At 31.5% G+C, this 16,758-nt stretch overlaps 2 protein-coding genes across 11 annotated transcripts in view; one reads left to right on the forward strand and one right to left on the reverse strand.

The window, feature by feature from the left end:
• Positions 1-6,508, forward strand: part of LOC112326111 (cytochrome P450 76A1-like) — an 81,050-nt gene extending 74,542 nt beyond the window's left edge. The window contains exons 1-2 of one of the 4 annotated variants that reach the window (XM_006382462.3): positions 3,346-4,344; positions 5,493-6,508. In XM_006382462.3, the coding sequence (XP_006382524.2) occupies positions 3,430-4,344; positions 5,493-6,128 (1,551 nt within the window). In that variant the 5' untranslated portion in view covers positions 3,346-3,429 and the 3' untranslated portion in view covers positions 6,129-6,508. Of the gene's footprint in view, positions 1-3,345; positions 4,345-5,492 lie in introns of those variants that run through there. The other 3 variants (XM_052453012.1, XM_052453011.1, XM_052453010.1) reach the window with 3 other exon arrangements.
• Positions 6,509-14,238: 7,730 nt separating this feature from the next.
• The window catches only part of LOC18098713 (kinesin-like protein KIN-14S), a 120,756-nt gene continuing 118,236 nt past the window's right edge, over positions 14,239-16,758 (reverse strand). For 6 of the 7 annotated variants that reach the window (XM_024601786.2, XM_052452909.1, XM_052452911.1 and 3 more), the window contains 6 exons: positions 16,314-16,475; positions 15,926-16,141; positions 15,808-15,845; positions 15,550-15,716; positions 15,317-15,430; positions 14,239-15,144 (listed from right to left, as the gene is read on the reverse strand). In XM_024601786.2, the coding sequence (XP_024457554.2) occupies positions 14,392-15,144; positions 15,317-15,430; positions 15,550-15,716; positions 15,808-15,845; positions 15,926-16,141; positions 16,314-16,475 (1,450 nt within the window). In that variant the 3' untranslated portion in view covers positions 14,239-14,391. The remainder of the gene's footprint in view (positions 15,145-15,316; positions 15,431-15,549; positions 15,717-15,807; positions 15,846-15,925; positions 16,142-16,313; positions 16,476-16,758) is intronic. The other variant, XM_052452906.1, reaches the window with a different exon arrangement.

The raw sequence follows: 16,758 nt of genomic DNA on the forward strand, positions 1-16,758 counted from the left end.
GTTATTTTGTGAATGATATTGTAATATATGATATTTTTTAAAAGTAATTTTTAATTAAAAATATATTAAAATAATATTTTTTTTATTTTTTTTTATTTATGACATGAACACATTAAAATTATTAAAAATACTTTAAAATATCATTCTGTTTTTTTTTTCTCAAGTGAAAGATAATTTTAAAAGATTTTAAAAAACAGAAACAAACGGAATGCCAAGCCAAACAGATACCTGTTATTAAACTAATAAACTCTTCCCTAAATGTATTTGCCTTCAACATTTATTCTCGTAAAAGAGGAGAAAGGACACCAATTGCACCAGACTCAAACTCTTCGCTCCTTGCCATCCCCAGCATTTTCAGCCCTGCCTTGTTACCCACCACCCTCGTTGTCAATGTCAATAGGAACCTATTTTCAGGAAAATAATAATAATTATAAGCTAATTCATTTTTCTTTTTTTCCCATAAGAATGATAATTATTATTAAATTCATCAATAAAAAAATTTACTAATTTGTTACCTTTTCAATCAGTAAAGCTAAGATCCCATTTGGACCAAGATCAGCATGGTGAAGTGACCATCAAGCAATTTTGTCACCAACTTTGAAGTCACTTTTCACAAGAACTTCAGCCCAAGCAATCTTTTCCAATCGAAAATTCTTGATTGCCCTATCATAGTAAATTGTCACCCAAATCTTATTGCTTGGTGGTGTGTAGATCTCAATTTCTAGTCCTCTAATGCCAATTTCATCGAGCATGGGTTTTGGTAGACTTGTTAAGAAGCTTTTTGAATCTCCAACAAGAGCTAAACCTAGCATGTCATCTTGAGTCATGGTTTTTCTGCAATTTGAAGCTCTTGCTTTTACTTTCATGGTAAATGGTCACCAATCTTTGATTTGGTGGATGCATCCTGGTTTGCAATATTCTCTTGTGACAATTTCATTGCAGATTGGTGTTGGTACGTAGATTAGCTGAGCAATCATTTGAATCTCCAAGAAGAGTAAAGTCTCTAGCATGCATGTCCTCTTGAATCAAGGTTTTTGTGAATAATGTTTTAGTTCCCCATCAGTTGGAAGTGGTTGCACTTCCATGTTCTTGATCTGTTCCTGCTCCTAACCCTTGTACGAATCACCTTGATGAATGTAATCTAAGGCTGCGAGTGATTAATGAATTTTGAGAAGAATTACGCATGGATGAATTGGCCTAGCTAGCATAATGCATGATCCATGAATTAGATGTGAAAAAACAAATCGAATTTCTTCCCTGTGACCTTAGCTAGCTAGTCATGGGGGAATTCTATTTACCACTATGGTTCATAAGAGCTGCCATGGCTAATAAACAGGGGCGGAGCTAGCCAGGAACTTTATTAGGAGAATTATTTTAGATAATGTCGATGGATTTGGGACCGCAGGAGGGGACTACATAAGTTAATCAATTCATGCAACATAAGTTAATCAATTCACGTAACATAGAAGATAATGTTGATGGATTTGGGACCGCAGGAGGGATAGCTAGGGGACCAAACCGATGGATCTGAATTATTGTCTATCTTAGCTGAGGTAGTGAGGTTTTGGAAGATTTCATCCATCAAAATCAAAATCAGATTCACCATGCATGCATGCATGCATCACCATCTATAATATTTGTTATTATATACAAAGAATATCACAGTAAATAGAAAAGAAATAACCACACAATACAATAATTTTATATAGTACGAATGTGCCTGTATAATCAAAACCAATAAAAGTTTTGAAAAAAATCTCAAACCCTAATTCAAAATATATTTAGGGCAATCCGATCCTCACAGCACGAATATCTCATGCTTGCTATCTTTCTAGCACACAAGAATTAATGTGCATGATTATACTTAGAAAAACCTAGGCCTAAATACGTACTTGTAGAATATATGTTTTAGTTCTGATGGGTTGAGGATTAGTAAAATACTAGTTTTATTAAATATTTTTTTTTCTAGACAAAACAATTAATAAATTTATAAAGTTTTCATTGTTTAATGCGTGACATCTTCATATAATAAAAATATGAATTCGTACACATTTCAATAGAAATCCATAAGAAATTTAATTATTAGAAGAAGACATAAGTACTTAACTAATTAAATCCCGACCACCTCAAATACACACACACACACACATTTGTTCCCTTTTAACCACCTTAGGATTTACGAACTTCTTAATTACTTTTGTCATCCTTTATGAACATATTTACATGTACCTTTTTAACTAGTCTGATTTTGATTTGGATGCATTAGAAGGCAGTAATATAAGAAATATTATTGCTTTTTCACCCCAAAAATTTAAAATTTAAAATTAAAACATCTATATAATATAATATTATAATTTTAATAATTAAATGATTATGAGTTCAATTTTCACCACCCTATTTTTTTTATACTTAAAATTAAATCAACATAGCTAATAATAAATTTGTGCAAGTTTTAAATTAAAAGAATTCACATAAAAGATTGCATTAAAAAATAATAGAAAATCATCATCAAAGCTCTTAACTTCACTCGAGAGATTGTATTTACGCATTACTAGTTGCTTTCTTGAGTGTTAATTGGAGGCTCCTTCATGCAGCCTCTAGTCTCATGTAGTCTCTCCTTCTTCTCTTCCTTGTACGAGGTCATGTTTCAATGAAATTAATCTCTTGTCAGTTAAAGTGTGGGAAAAATAAAAAAGAGACGAAGCTTATCGTTTCTAACTTGAAAGTGCAAAGAATATATACCTCTAAAGTTCGGAATTTAGACAAAGGAATCAAATTAGCTCCCTGCAAATTATGCAAAGGAATCAAATTAGCTCCCTGCAAATTATGCATTGAGCATTTATGGGGTGAAATCTATAAAACTAATCAAACTAAATTGATGTATTTGGATTTCATCAAGAAAATTGATGTATTTGGAATCAAATTAGCGGGACTAAGTCAATCAATTAATTCATGCAGCATATAAGTTAATCAATCCACGTATAACAAGAAGATATGTCGATGGGTTTGGGACCGCTGGAGGGATAGGGGACCAAGCCGATGGATCTGAATTATGCATAAAGAATTGTATTTAATTATGCATTATTAGCTTCTTTCTTGGGTGATTGGAGGCTACTTCTTGTAGTCTCTAGTCTATTGCGCTGTGCCCCTCTTTTTTTTATATTTTATGAAAGCAAGGATACATGTATTAAGCTAAAAACAAGAAATAAATGTCATTATCAAGAAATTGTAATGAATTTGTCACTATTCATTCTTGTAATGTATACCATCGCATATATGTATTGGTTTAGATTCCTATCAAAAGAATACGAATACTAATTTTACTTGATCAATATACAATATTTAACGTGACATGCATGGAATTCTATATAAAATGGAGCCTACCTAGGGTACAAGAAACCAGCACTAGTTATACACACAAAGAAAGATATGGACTATGAAATTGCAGGTCTGGTTCTAGCAGTCTTGCTATGGGTTGCATGGGCAGTGGTGACTGAACGTCGTTACCGTCGTTCAGAAGAGCAAGGGCAGCTACCACCAGGGCCTAGACCACTGCCAGTGGTTGGCAACATCTTCCAGTTGGGTTGGGCACCACACGAGTCATTTACTAATTTGGCTCGTGTTCATGGTCCAATCATGACCATTTGGCTCGGGTCCATGTGTAACGTGGTCATTTCCTCGAGCGAAGTGGCTCGTGAGATGTTCAAGAATCATGATGCGGTGTTAGCTGGGAGAAAAATCTACGAGGCTATGAAAGGTGATTTTGGCAATGAAGGGTCTATAATCACAGCCCAATATGGACCGCATTGGCGCATGTTAAGGCGCTTATGCACCACCGAATTCTTTGTGACAAGCCGCCTTGATGCCATGCAGGGTGCACGAACTAGGTGCATCGATGGCATGCTGCAATACATAGAAGATGGTAGCGCCAATGGCACTAGCGCTATTGACCTTGGGAGATACATTTTCTTGATGGCTTTTAATCTTATTGGCAACCTCATGTTTTCTAAAGATTTATTGGACCCAAAATCGGAGAAGGGAGCTAAGTTTTTTCAGCATGCAGGTAAGGTCATGGAGTTGGCAGGTAAGCCTAACATGGCTGATTTTTTGACAATTTTAAGATGGCTTGATCCACAAGGTATAAGGAGGAAGACACAGTTCCATGTTGCAAGAGCCTTTGAGATTGCAGGAGGGTTCATCAAAGAAAGAACAGAGAGTATGCAAAAGGAAAATAGTAGAGATGACAAGAGGAAAGATTACCTAGATGTGCTTTTGGAGTTTCGTGGCGATGGCGTGGAGGAGCCCTCTAGATTTTCTTCAACAACGATCAATGTGATTGTCTTTGTAAGTAGCATCTCTTTTCCTTTGGTTCTGATCTCTTCTGTCCTATCTCTTACACATGCCACTATAAGTAGACAAAGTATAAGAATTATAACAATTTAAATAATTGATGAATTAGAGAACTAATTAGTAACGTCCTAACAAAAATTAACAACAATTTAAATAATTGATGAATTAAATTTTTTTTTTATGGTGGATCCCCTCTACTCCTTTGATAGTTTTTTGGTAAGCATATACTCCTTCAATAGATAATCATGGTTGGAGTGCTGGGATTGAGGCGTGGAATATTTAAAATAAGGGTGTACGTTGTTAGTTTTATGTAAAATAATTTGTCTTGAGAAATATATATTTCATTTAAAAAACACTCTATTTTTTTTATTGATTGATTATGTAAATAAAAAAATAATTGAATTTTTTTTTAGTGTTTGCCTGTTTGGTATGTATGGAAAATATGTATTGAAAAGAAAACAGCATGAATTAATTAATAATAGAGATCATAATTTAATATTGAAGCTAATCTCGTAAAATGTTCTTTTATCTCTTATAACGGTGAGTTGTTAATTCTCTATTATTTTAAGGTTATCTTTTCTTTAATTATAAAGTATTTAACATTAATTATTTATTTTAAAAACAAATCAAACATAAAAAATAAAAAAATATTTTACAGAAACATATTTATTTTTAAAAAATAATAATATATGACGATGTTGATTGGATTCACTCAATAATTAAAAGTGCTTTTAAACATATTTATCAAACATGACTTAACTTGATGTGTCAACTTAGAATCCAATTAACTTGGTTTGTAGTTCAAGCTGATTTTTAAAATAAAATGAACTTTGAGTTGATCATGTTTAACTTGGTTGATCATACTAATTAATTTGATCAAAATTTAATTTGATTTTTTTAATATTTTTTTAAAATAATATTGTTTTGATTGATTTTATTTAATTCACTCAACCCGTGACTTGGAGTTTAAATCAGGTATAATATCTTTGCTTTTAAGTAATGTTCAAAAACAAAAATTAATTATAATATTTATCTTAGGGCTTGGGTTTTTTTTCCAAATCATAGTAAAGCAATTAATAAGAGATAATATACAAAATTAAATCACTAACATACTTAATTTTTGTTATGATTTTTTCTTATAGGAAATGTTTACGGCAGGGACTGATACAACAACAAGCACTTTGGAATGGGCCATGGCTGAACTTCTACGTAATCCTAAAGTGCTGAAGATAGTCCAATCCGAGTTGAGAAGCACCATTGGCCCCAACAAGAAGCTCGAAGATAAAGACATTGAGAATCTGCCATATCTAAAGGCAGTCATCAGGGAAACACTGAGACTTCACCCTCCTCTACCTTTTTTAGTCCCGCACATGGCCATGAACCCTTGCAAGATGCTAGGCTATTACATCCCTAAAGAGACAACAATTCTAGTTAATGTGTGGGCTATTGGAAGGGATTCAAAGACTTGGGATGACCCTTTGGTTTTTAAGCCAGAAAGGTTCTTGGAATCAAACATGGTGGATTACAAAGGTCGTCATTTTGAGTTCATACCATTTGGTTCTGGCCGTAGAATGTGCCCTGCCATGCCTCTTGCTTCTCGTGTACTTCCCTTGGCTCTTGGATCGCTCTTGCTTTCATTTGATTGGATTTTGCCAGAAGGTCTCAAGCCAGAGGACATGGACATGACTGAAAAAATGGGGATAACACTTAGAAAAAGTGTTCCCTTAAAGGTCATACCAACACCTTACAAAAGGTCATCAGATCATTATGGGTTCTGAGTGGACATGGGATATTCTAAAATTTCTACTAGCATAACAAAACATAATTATAAAATGGGTACAACAAATCAATCTTAGTATCTCATTGATTTGAAACTTGATATCCAAGTAATATTGCATTTTGAATTGGATTTTTTTACCAAAACTATATCATCTTATTAAATAAATAAATAAAACATTGTTTTGGTAAAAAAAGAAGAAGAAGATAGACTCGCAACCTAAATTTTAGGCCGAGTCAGACTCAGGTTGGGTCTTATATCTAAGTTATAAAATGTTGTATTAGTATTGTATTTATATTTTATTCTTAATTTGGTAGGTGCATGTATATTAATGTTTGTCTATATATAATCTAGTTGTGGAGAAGTTTTTTTAATTAAGAACGTGTTTAATAATGTGGTTTAACATGTTTTTCAAACTAATTTTAATTTAAAAAGGTATTAAATTAATGCTTTTTAGGTGTTTTTTGATAGTTTTGATGTATTGATGTTAAAAATAAAATAAAATCTAAAAATAATATCATTTAGATGCATTTTCAATTCAAAATACTTTTTAAAAATACTTTTTACCGTATTAACAAACACACACTAAAAAGATTAATTAAAAAGGTAAGATGTTGAATAATTAAGCAATCTTGGCTTTAATGATTAATTTATCATTAGATTGGTGCTCGCACTATGTTGCGGGTACATACTATTTTTCTAGTAATATTTTTAGACGTCGTAAACATGTTTTTTTTTTTAAAAGAAATCCAATTACTTGGGTTATAGTCTTAACCAACTAAATAAGTTGGCTTTATTTAACTCATATGGATACAAAGAGAGGCAATGATAGCGCGCGCACACACATATATAAGCCATCACGATAACATGAGAAAAAAACTTTATCCAAGAATAAAATGATGATATTGTTTATTTTTTAGCCAATTAAATATGGATGGACGAAACAAGATAAAAAAAAAGGATAAAAAATTGGTGTGAGCTATTTCGAGCCAGCACGGTAGACATGTAATCTGGACATTAAGGGGCAAGATAGTTTGTATTAACTTAGAAAATCTGCTTCCTAGGTCATAAGACTGAGATAATTCAGTAAAAAAAGAAATTGAAGATAACCTCAAAGCCATTTTTATTATAAAAAAAAAACATCGAACAACAATACCGTAAAGGAAAATAGGAAATCAAAGATGTCATCTCCTATTAACTTTTCAAACTCATGAACCAGGTTATCATATCAAAAGCATTATACATGAAAAAATCATGAAGCCCAATCCTTAGGAAATAAAATGTTGAAGGATGACTTGAAAAAAAATTAGACAAAAAAAAAAAATTAAAATAATTAGGGTTAAAACCATAAGAAAAAATAAATCAAATGGCAACAACAAATTTTCAATTTCGGAGTTAAATTGAAAAGAATAAAAAATTAACAAAAATAAAAAATAAAAAGAATGAGGGGAAAAAATACACAATCAACTTAGATTGAAAGGTGAAATTAAAAACAAAAATTTTTTATAAAAGATTCAATAAAAAAAATTAAAAGAATAAGGATCAAATTAAAAACACTAATACATGAAAAAAAACTGAACATGTAGAATTCTTCAAAGCATTTTTTTACATAAAAAATCTTAAATGTAAATAAAAAAACTTATGAATGCATCTAATTACATAAATCACAAACTATTTTGTAAATAAATTAAAAAAAGTCATCAACAATAAATAAAAATATAATTGGAAAAATTGAGCAAAAAATGTAGATTATGATATTTAATATCACAATACGGGTCATTTACCGGATTATGTTTAATGAATACATTTATAAAAATCAATTTGTAACAGAAATTGATACACACGCAAACTTATTAAATAAAATAAAAGGAAAAAATTTTTATACAGGGTTGTACATATTAAAAATATTGTAAAATAAAAAAAAATTTTTGTCTTTAAAAATAAGTTTATAAAACATAAAAATATTTATAGATGAATCACACCAACCTCATAAAATTTTTAAACACACTCAATATAATTAAAAAATAATTGCTATGTCAGAAAGGCTACATAAGCCAAAACAATAATAGGGAATGATTATTAATCAAAACATAAATGCAAGAATTATTTTTATAAATACATATAAAAAATTAGTAATTAAAAAAAACAGAATATAAAAAAGAAAAAAAAATGAGGCCACGTGTTGTGGGCCTGGTAAGCCAGGCCTAACGCCTGACTCACAAAGAAAGGGCCCGCGGGTGATCTTCTTCTTCTTCTTCTTCTTCTTCTTTTCCTAAAGTTAATAGGGCGGATGACGTGTTGTCGGCCCCATTCTTGGCCAAAACAAATAAATGACTTGTCGACTGTTTTGGCACATAATGCGTCGACTGTAATTGCTCAGAATCCAGTTACTGTGGTGACTAGAAAAATGAGGCTCTTAGTTTTTCAACCCAAAAACTTATTTTTGACCCAAAACATCTAAAAAACACCCTTGGAACCTTGTTTAACCAATCCATGACCTAAAAAAACACAATAAACCACCCCTAAACGCATAATTAACCCGAAACCAAAAATCTTCTTGAGCTCGTATCTGTTTTTTTTTTTTAGATGTTTTCAAGGTAAAAAAACACATAATCTTAACTCCCCTCATTTTATGAAACCATTTGACAAAAAAATCGATCGTTTTAGTGGTTGGAATCGTCACAAACGACAACCTTTTCTCTCTAAGTAATTAAAATCTGGCGACTCCCCTCTCTCCTCCACTGAAAAAGGACTAAAAAGAAAGGAAAATGAGTTATGGTACCAAAATATAATGTTTAACAATTATAGGGACCGGCTACCTAATAGCTTAAAAAGTCGGGGAACTAAAATGAACTTTTGAAATAAATTACAGATTTGCTACCTATGTTACCCGTGTTTTTCACTTAAGCCATTTCTTTCAATTTAACCCTCACTCCCAAAAACACATGTAATTGGGCTCCAATTTCGATTTAAAAAGGCTCAATTGTGCAAAAAAAAAGTTTAAAGATCAAATAAATTTATATGTATATATTATATAGAATCTGATCTTTATGTTTATCTCAGCAAGGATTTGATTTGGAATAAAATCTCCTAAAATACATCATTGAATAATTAAAAGAGTTGATAAGTCATGCATTTGATGTGTAAAAATTAATTAGAACACTCTCTTTGCACAATCGAAATTAGTTATGCATATTAATATTTCTACTAGCTTATGATTAGAGAGATCACGCTAGTCCTACAGTAAACATTGTTGAGTTAACAAAGTTTTTATGGGATATGTTTTGATAATTTCTTGAGAAGAGAGAAAGCTTTTATGAGGTCAAATTATATCACTAATAACTTGGATTTTAATGTTTATAAATTGAACTTTAAAAGGAAAACTCAATGAAAGTAGTTTCTACTTTAAATAATATAGGAAAAAATAAATCAAATCTTAATTCATTTTAAATTTGATTCCACTTGATATTTTAGATTGATTAAAATATGTTTTATTGCTATAAATGAGTTTCTAGAGGTCCATAGTATTTGTTTTTTATATTCTTAGATGAAAAATGGTTAAAATATTTATTTTAATTGCCTTTAGTTTTTATGAAACAAACCAAACCACATAGCTAAAATATATATATATATTTGTTTGTTTTTAAAAAATACATGAATAAGAAAAATAATTTAGAGTAAAAAATTATATTTTTACTATAATATTTAATTCATTACTTTTTTTTAATAAAAATCCATTTAATTTTTATATAATTAAATAAAAAAATTCAACAAATGCCTTTCTAATTTACCAAAAAAGATAAATTTACCAAAAAAATTCAAGAAGAGAGAAAGTTTTCACTAATAACTTGAATTTTGATATTTATAAATTTAATTTAAGAGAAAAATTCAATAAAGATGATTTTTACTTTCAATAATATAGGAAAAAACAAATCAAACCTTAATTCATTTTAAATTTGATTCGAATTAATATTTTAAACTGATTAAAATATATTTTGTTATTATAAATAAGTTTTTAGAGGTTCATAATATTTGTTTTTTATATTCTTAGATGAAAAATGGTTAAACTATTTATTTTAATTGCCTTTAGTTTTTATGCAACAAACCACATAGCTAAAAAAAATATTTGTTTTGTTTTTAAAAAATTCATTAATAAAAAAAATAATTTAGAGTAAAAAATTATATTTTTACTACAATATTTAATTCATTACTTTTAAAAAAATCAATTTTATTTTTATATAATTAAATAAAAACATTCAAAAAGTGCCTCGCAACACAAGATAAAATATTTATGGTATGTCTATATTTTACTCCTTAAAATGAAAGTAAAAATTTATTAATTTATATATTTTTAATTTTTAATTTTTTTTATTAAACACAAAATCAACTTTTCAGTTCTCAATTAAAGTTTCTTATAATAACAAAAAAAAAACACATTTATAACATCTAAATATATTTTTTTATTAAAAATTAACTTGAAATAATCGTGTGATACGATTACATACACAACATATCACGATTACCTAACTACTAGATTACTAAGCCCATGATTAAGTTACAATCGCTAAAAAACCCAAGAACAGGGACCTAAATTTTCAGGCCTATATAGCCACGAATCAAACATGTTAATACCAAAATCATCGAAAAGGAAGTCCTTTGCTTTTGAAACGTAAACATGTTAATACCAAAAAAAAAAAAAGTAAAAAAACTCCATATCATTTATTAAGAAAATTATTCTCAATACAGTAAGTATTTAACTATTTATTTAGTCTCTTATCGCTTTTCTACTCAACCATCAGCAACATTCCTTTATTTATCATAAATTATTATTTAATACAAGTGAAAACTCTTTGGATTTGAGTTTTACACAGTCCCATATTATTTTATACTTAATTTTTATTAATTAGAATGAAAGCGATGATATTTGAACTCATGATCGCTTGGTTAATATAGTTCTGATACCATATCAAAAAACCAATTCAGTCCAATAATTTAAACTGTTAGGTAAGATTCCAAAAATAGTTTTATATTACTCTCTAACAAATTAAACCCACACAAAGATTTTTTTTTGTTAATCTTTTCCTAAACAAACGGTGCAATTCACCATATTCTTTTGGATAGTTCTCAATGAGGTTAGGTTTGGGTTCCACCACCTTGCTTGATTCCTAGCTAGCTTTTTGCAGGGTAGGTTTGTGTTCATATTTTTAGACGAGCACAATAAAAAAATCATGAAGCACAAACTTACTCATGCAGAAGATATATGGAAGAACATTTTTGTTGCTTCATGCAATTCAAATGGCCGTATGAGCATGCAATCCATAGAAAGTACATTGGAGTTCTATAAATTCTTATTCATATATTATGATAATTTTGTTTTATTATAATGTTGAATTAACAACTTATTATAAGAATAGAGCTTTTGCGTTCCTACTTCTTTAACCATCAGCAGAAGTTCTATTGCCATAAGTTTGGTACTATTTTTCATTGTTTTGAAACCCGACCCAACCCGGCTCAGTGGGTTGACCCGGGACCCGGGTTGAATAAAAAATAGGGGAAGAAAAAACCCGGTTGACCCGGTTGCAACCCGTTGACTTTTTTTTTCCCACTAAAACGACGTCGTTTTGATTTAAAAAAAAATTGACCCGGGCGACCCGGTCAAAACCCGGTGACCCGGTCAAAACCTGGAACCCAGGCCTTAGATCGGGCCGGGTCTGAAAACTATGCTATTTTTCCAACTAATGTTACTTAGCTACAAATTTACTTTATGATGATCTTGAAAACTCACGAAATTGGTTGAAGCATTAGGTTATGTTTGTTTCCCGAAAAGTGGTTTCTAAAATATGATTTATATTATTTTCTAACATAACCCCTTAAGTGAAAGCCCTTTGGGTTTGAAATTTGCACAGATCCACACTACCTTGTGCTTAATTTTTATCAAATAAATAGAAATGGTGAGATTTGAACTCGTGACCGTTTGGTTATCAAAGCTCTGATACCATGTCAAATAATCATCTCAACTCAATAGCTTAAGCTTTTTGATAAGATTCCAGAATATGATTTATATTATTCTCTAATACAATCCAAATAACCATGAAGTACAAACTCGGTAGAAAAAAGATTTCATAGGTCACACGGATGTGTAATAATTAGAACACTTTCTCTGCTTAACCAAAAATTGTCATGCAAATTAATAATTTTATGAAAATCATCACTCCAAGGTTGAATAAAAAAGATTTCATACAATTTATACAGGGGGATTAGGACAATAAAAATTGTTGTTTTATATACATAAAATAAAATAAAATTTCAAGGTTTGGGCAAGCCAATCCTGTTGTGGATTGATACTAGGGTTCGACTATGTCAACATTTAAATAGATTTGAAAAGAACTTAATTCTGATTAGATTTCAAATTGACAGGTCATTGAATTAACCTCTTAAGCAAATTGTATCCTTCTTTTTAAAATGAAAACATAGAAATACAAAAAAAAGTCTCTAATTTATTACTGCCATATCCATTACTAAGAAAACTATGATGATGACAATAAATCTATGCATCTCTGAATACAGTGAGTAGTACTGACGCTCCCTGCTTTCCTACACAACCATAAGCAACCTTCCTTTATCTATCAGAAACCATATTTTGATCCTCCTAACCAAAAAAACACATCAATTTAGGGCAATAAAGTGATCGTGAGTGAATTCAAATATAAAATAATCCTTACAATTTGAACTATAATTAAGCTTAATGTTAGCATAGATCAAGCATGTGATTTAATTTTACTAATTGCTAATCTTTTGAACGAGCAAACTTGTTCTTCTTTGTCCATCTTCATCATGATAAACACACCAGCAGTCAATTTCATCATCCTCAACAAAGCCATTACTGGTGGCAATCTCTGTCCATCCAACCTTACTTAGCTGCACAGTCGATTGGCGACCATGACGCTGAAAACTCACAGAAGTATTGGCTGAAGCAGGTGTATAAAGCTTAACACTAGCCGATGAATTTTTAAGCTCTAGAAGGTGCTCCTTCGACCTTTTCCCCACCAAAATCAAGCCCAGCCAAAGATCACTATGAGTTAATTTCTTCCTAAATAGATAGTGAAATTCACCATCTTTTGGATGATTCTCGAAGAGGTTAAGCTGGGGTTCCGGATCTGCCATCTTTTCTGATTCCTAGCAAGCTTTTTGCAGGGTGGTAGGTGTGTGTGCTCATCATACATGTCTTGTCTGAGTACATTGAGAAAATCATGAAGGACATACTTACACATGCAAGTAATATGTAAAAACAGTTTTTGTTGCTTCACTCAAGAGCACTGGTCATGAAAATTCAAATTATATTTGTTTTTACTTGACTTGGGCGGGATTTTACCCTTAAAAAAAAAAAAAAAAAACAAGGCTTGGATCACTGGGTGGCTTGGACCAACCATTTGTTAATAAAATGATATTATTTTATTTTTTTAATTTTTAATTTTTTTATACTGATACTATCAGATTTAATTAGATTAATCATAAGTAAATCAAGATTGACGAGATGTATAATTTTTAGAATTAAATTGAATTTAATTCAGATTAGGCTATGAATTATAATTTTACCTATTGTTTTTTATTTTAAAAATTATTTTGAGGTTATGCTGTTGTGCGTAACCTCAAATATTTAAAAATTTTAAAGTTAAGCTATTCTATTTCTCAACACAACCTTCGTAATTTTAAGGTTGAACAGTGCAACTTTTTTTTTTAATATATATATATATATATATATATATAATTTTTTTTTTAAAAAAAAAAACAGCGTTAACCCAATAGCCACACCAAATTATTTCTTTTGGGGAAGTATTTATTCTCCATGCCCTTATCTCATGAAACACATACATTGAAAATATTACTTGACTGTAAAGAGCATTTAATAGAAAAACTCAGTAATCAAATTCTCTGGTCCAGCTTCGCTCTCTCTGTCACAAATCCACTTTTAAATAAGATCTCTTCATCAAAAAAGCAAAACCTCACAGAGGGATAGAAAAACTCCTATGTGTGTTTTTTATCTGTGTTTCTCACTGTTGTTGACTCATGTAGGAAAGCAAATAACATCCAACCGCGAATGAGTCTGAATCTTTGATGTAGAACAATGTCACTGAACATTGAATTTTAGTAGGCAAGTAGCATACAATTGCGATTAATATCCATGTAAGAAAAATGGGAAGATGGGAATCAAGAAAAAAAGGTATATACTCCTACTATTTATCATGAAAATGAAGACTAAAGTTTTATTGCACCTCATTAGTTGATGATGGTCGATAGGGCAACAAAGATGGTCTCCTGTTTTGAAAGCTCCTTAGCTTTAGCGGGCTCCACACCAGAGATTTTCGTTGCAGTGCAACAGCTGTTGGGTGCTTTGGCTTCCAAGAACCTGCTTGTGCTGGAGGACTCCCCATGAATTTACTACTGGTTCTCATAACAGTAGGTGTAGTCTCTGATGCAGTCCTGAACTCTGGCAATGGAGAGAACAGCTTTGAATTCCTTGGCTTTCTTGGGTCCCTGACAAATGTCTGCCTGCCAACTACATTCCCATTTTTATATTGCGAGGTTTGAAGTGGTGTAGTCATGTTTGAGGTTGGCTCTGAACGATGGGTAGCAATGGATACCCGTCTCTTAGGCCGAAAAACCTGTGCTGACATTGGAGGAGGAGGTCTGACTGCAACAGACATACGTCTGGGTTTCACAAGGCTTTTTGTATTTGCTCCTGCAGTTGTGGTTCTTGGATTGTTTTCTTTGTCATGCATTGAAGATAAAACAGAACCAGTTTTCTGTTTTTGTAGAGGAGATGGTGGAGGCATGAAATTGGTGATTTTTCGCAACGGCATCCTCAACTTTGAAGGACACAGAGGTGGCTTCTTATCTACTTTTCTCTTCTCTACTACTTGTTTCGTAGACTGAGAAGCAGCAGCGGCAAAGGCTCGTGTTTCCTGCTTTAGTCTAGTTTTTCTTTCCTCACCTAACTGATTCTCAAGCTCTCGAACCTATTGTAAGAAGAGTTATTTGTTAGTCTACAAAATGACTTAAAAATGCCATTTAAGGGACAATAAAAGCAAAAGAAAAACGAAAAAACAGCTCCAATAAATTTTCCACATGTTTCATAGTAATAATAAATAAATAAAAAACATTAAATGGAGCTCAAGCCATCATAATTACCTTTTCTTGGAGAGTTCTGCAGATATGTTCTCTAGCAGCAAGCCTCAACTGCAATGATTGCAAGCTATCCTGCAACTTCTTTGTTTCCTTCTCATCATGCTTTAACTTTTCTACCTGATTATTTGTAATTAAAAAAGGAAAGAAAGAAGGAAAGAAAATGTGAATATATACCATTTTTTGTAAAAGAAACTGAGACAAAAGAAATTTCATCAAATAGAGCAGTATATATATACCATTTGCTTGTATTTGAGAAGTTCAGTGAGATCAGCCTGTTTGCGGGCAGGACCACTTTCAATTCCTCGCACTCGACTCGCAAAATTTAGTGAACAAAGCGTCTCTCCAAGGTCAGTAGCACTTGGACTTATTTGGACAAACATCAAGGTCTTACAATCTCCTCCTCCTGCATTCATGTTTCACTTAGCATCATTTACTGACAAACAAGACAATAAGAATGACTGGTAACCATAAAAAATAGTAAACTTAATACTCACCGAGAGAGCTCTGTAGCATATGGGTTAGCTTTGAGTTCCTGATCGGAAGAAAAAAAATATCTTCATTAATAAGGTAATTGGATAGCATTTTACAAGAGTGACTGTGTGAGAGAAAGACCTGTAAGGAATGTGGCCAGTTTTAGATGCGAGGGCAGATATAACATCACCAAGTGCTGAAAGAGATTTATTAATGAATTGCGATTCCTTCAATCTTTCACCTTCAACATCAATCTTTCCCACACGTTCACTACCAGCCAAATCCACCATCCATAGGTGACTTCTTGTCTTTTGTCCATCTATTAAATTCTCTCCTTTCACTGTTACTCGCAACAAACTACGGACCAACAATGTTGTGGTCATTAGTACTACCACTTCAATTAATCAGTATATTTCTTGAATAGTTAATTCACAGATCCAAAAAACTAGTTAGTTGCTATTATATGTGATCCATAAAGTATATTCTTAGAAAGAATAAACCAAGAAAAGAAAGCAGAGTTCATTTTTACCAATGAGAACGGCTGCTAAGCTCATTAGCGCTGGTTGATCCAACAGACCTGGCCCGACTTCCAGACTTGAGTAAATCCCACACATCCTCTGTGCCAGTCACCCGAGTTTCAACAAGTCCTGGGACTTCTTGTGTTCCTTCAGCTGTTTGTTTTATCTCCAACCTTTATGCATGTAAGAAAAACTAAAATTTCATCAAACTTCATTCATGTAACTCAATTTCTTATCGTTAGACTTTAAATCTTTCATACCAATGGGCTTCCAAATAGGAGTCTTGTACATAATCTTTTAAACCCTAAACCCAATTAGATGTCATGCTTATCTACACTAGAGAGGAGCAAGGTATTATTATCATTTGCAGATAGAGTGCTCAAATGAAAATTGGGCTAATACAGAACTTCCATGTTCCACTTTTCTTGTCAAATAGCCACACGCATGATGTTTGTA

This window comes from Populus trichocarpa, chromosome 5 (assembly GCF_000002775.5).
Source record: "Populus trichocarpa isolate Nisqually-1 chromosome 5, P.trichocarpa_v4.1, whole genome shotgun sequence".
Lineage (NCBI taxonomy): Eukaryota > Viridiplantae > Streptophyta > Magnoliopsida > Malpighiales > Salicaceae > Populus > Populus trichocarpa.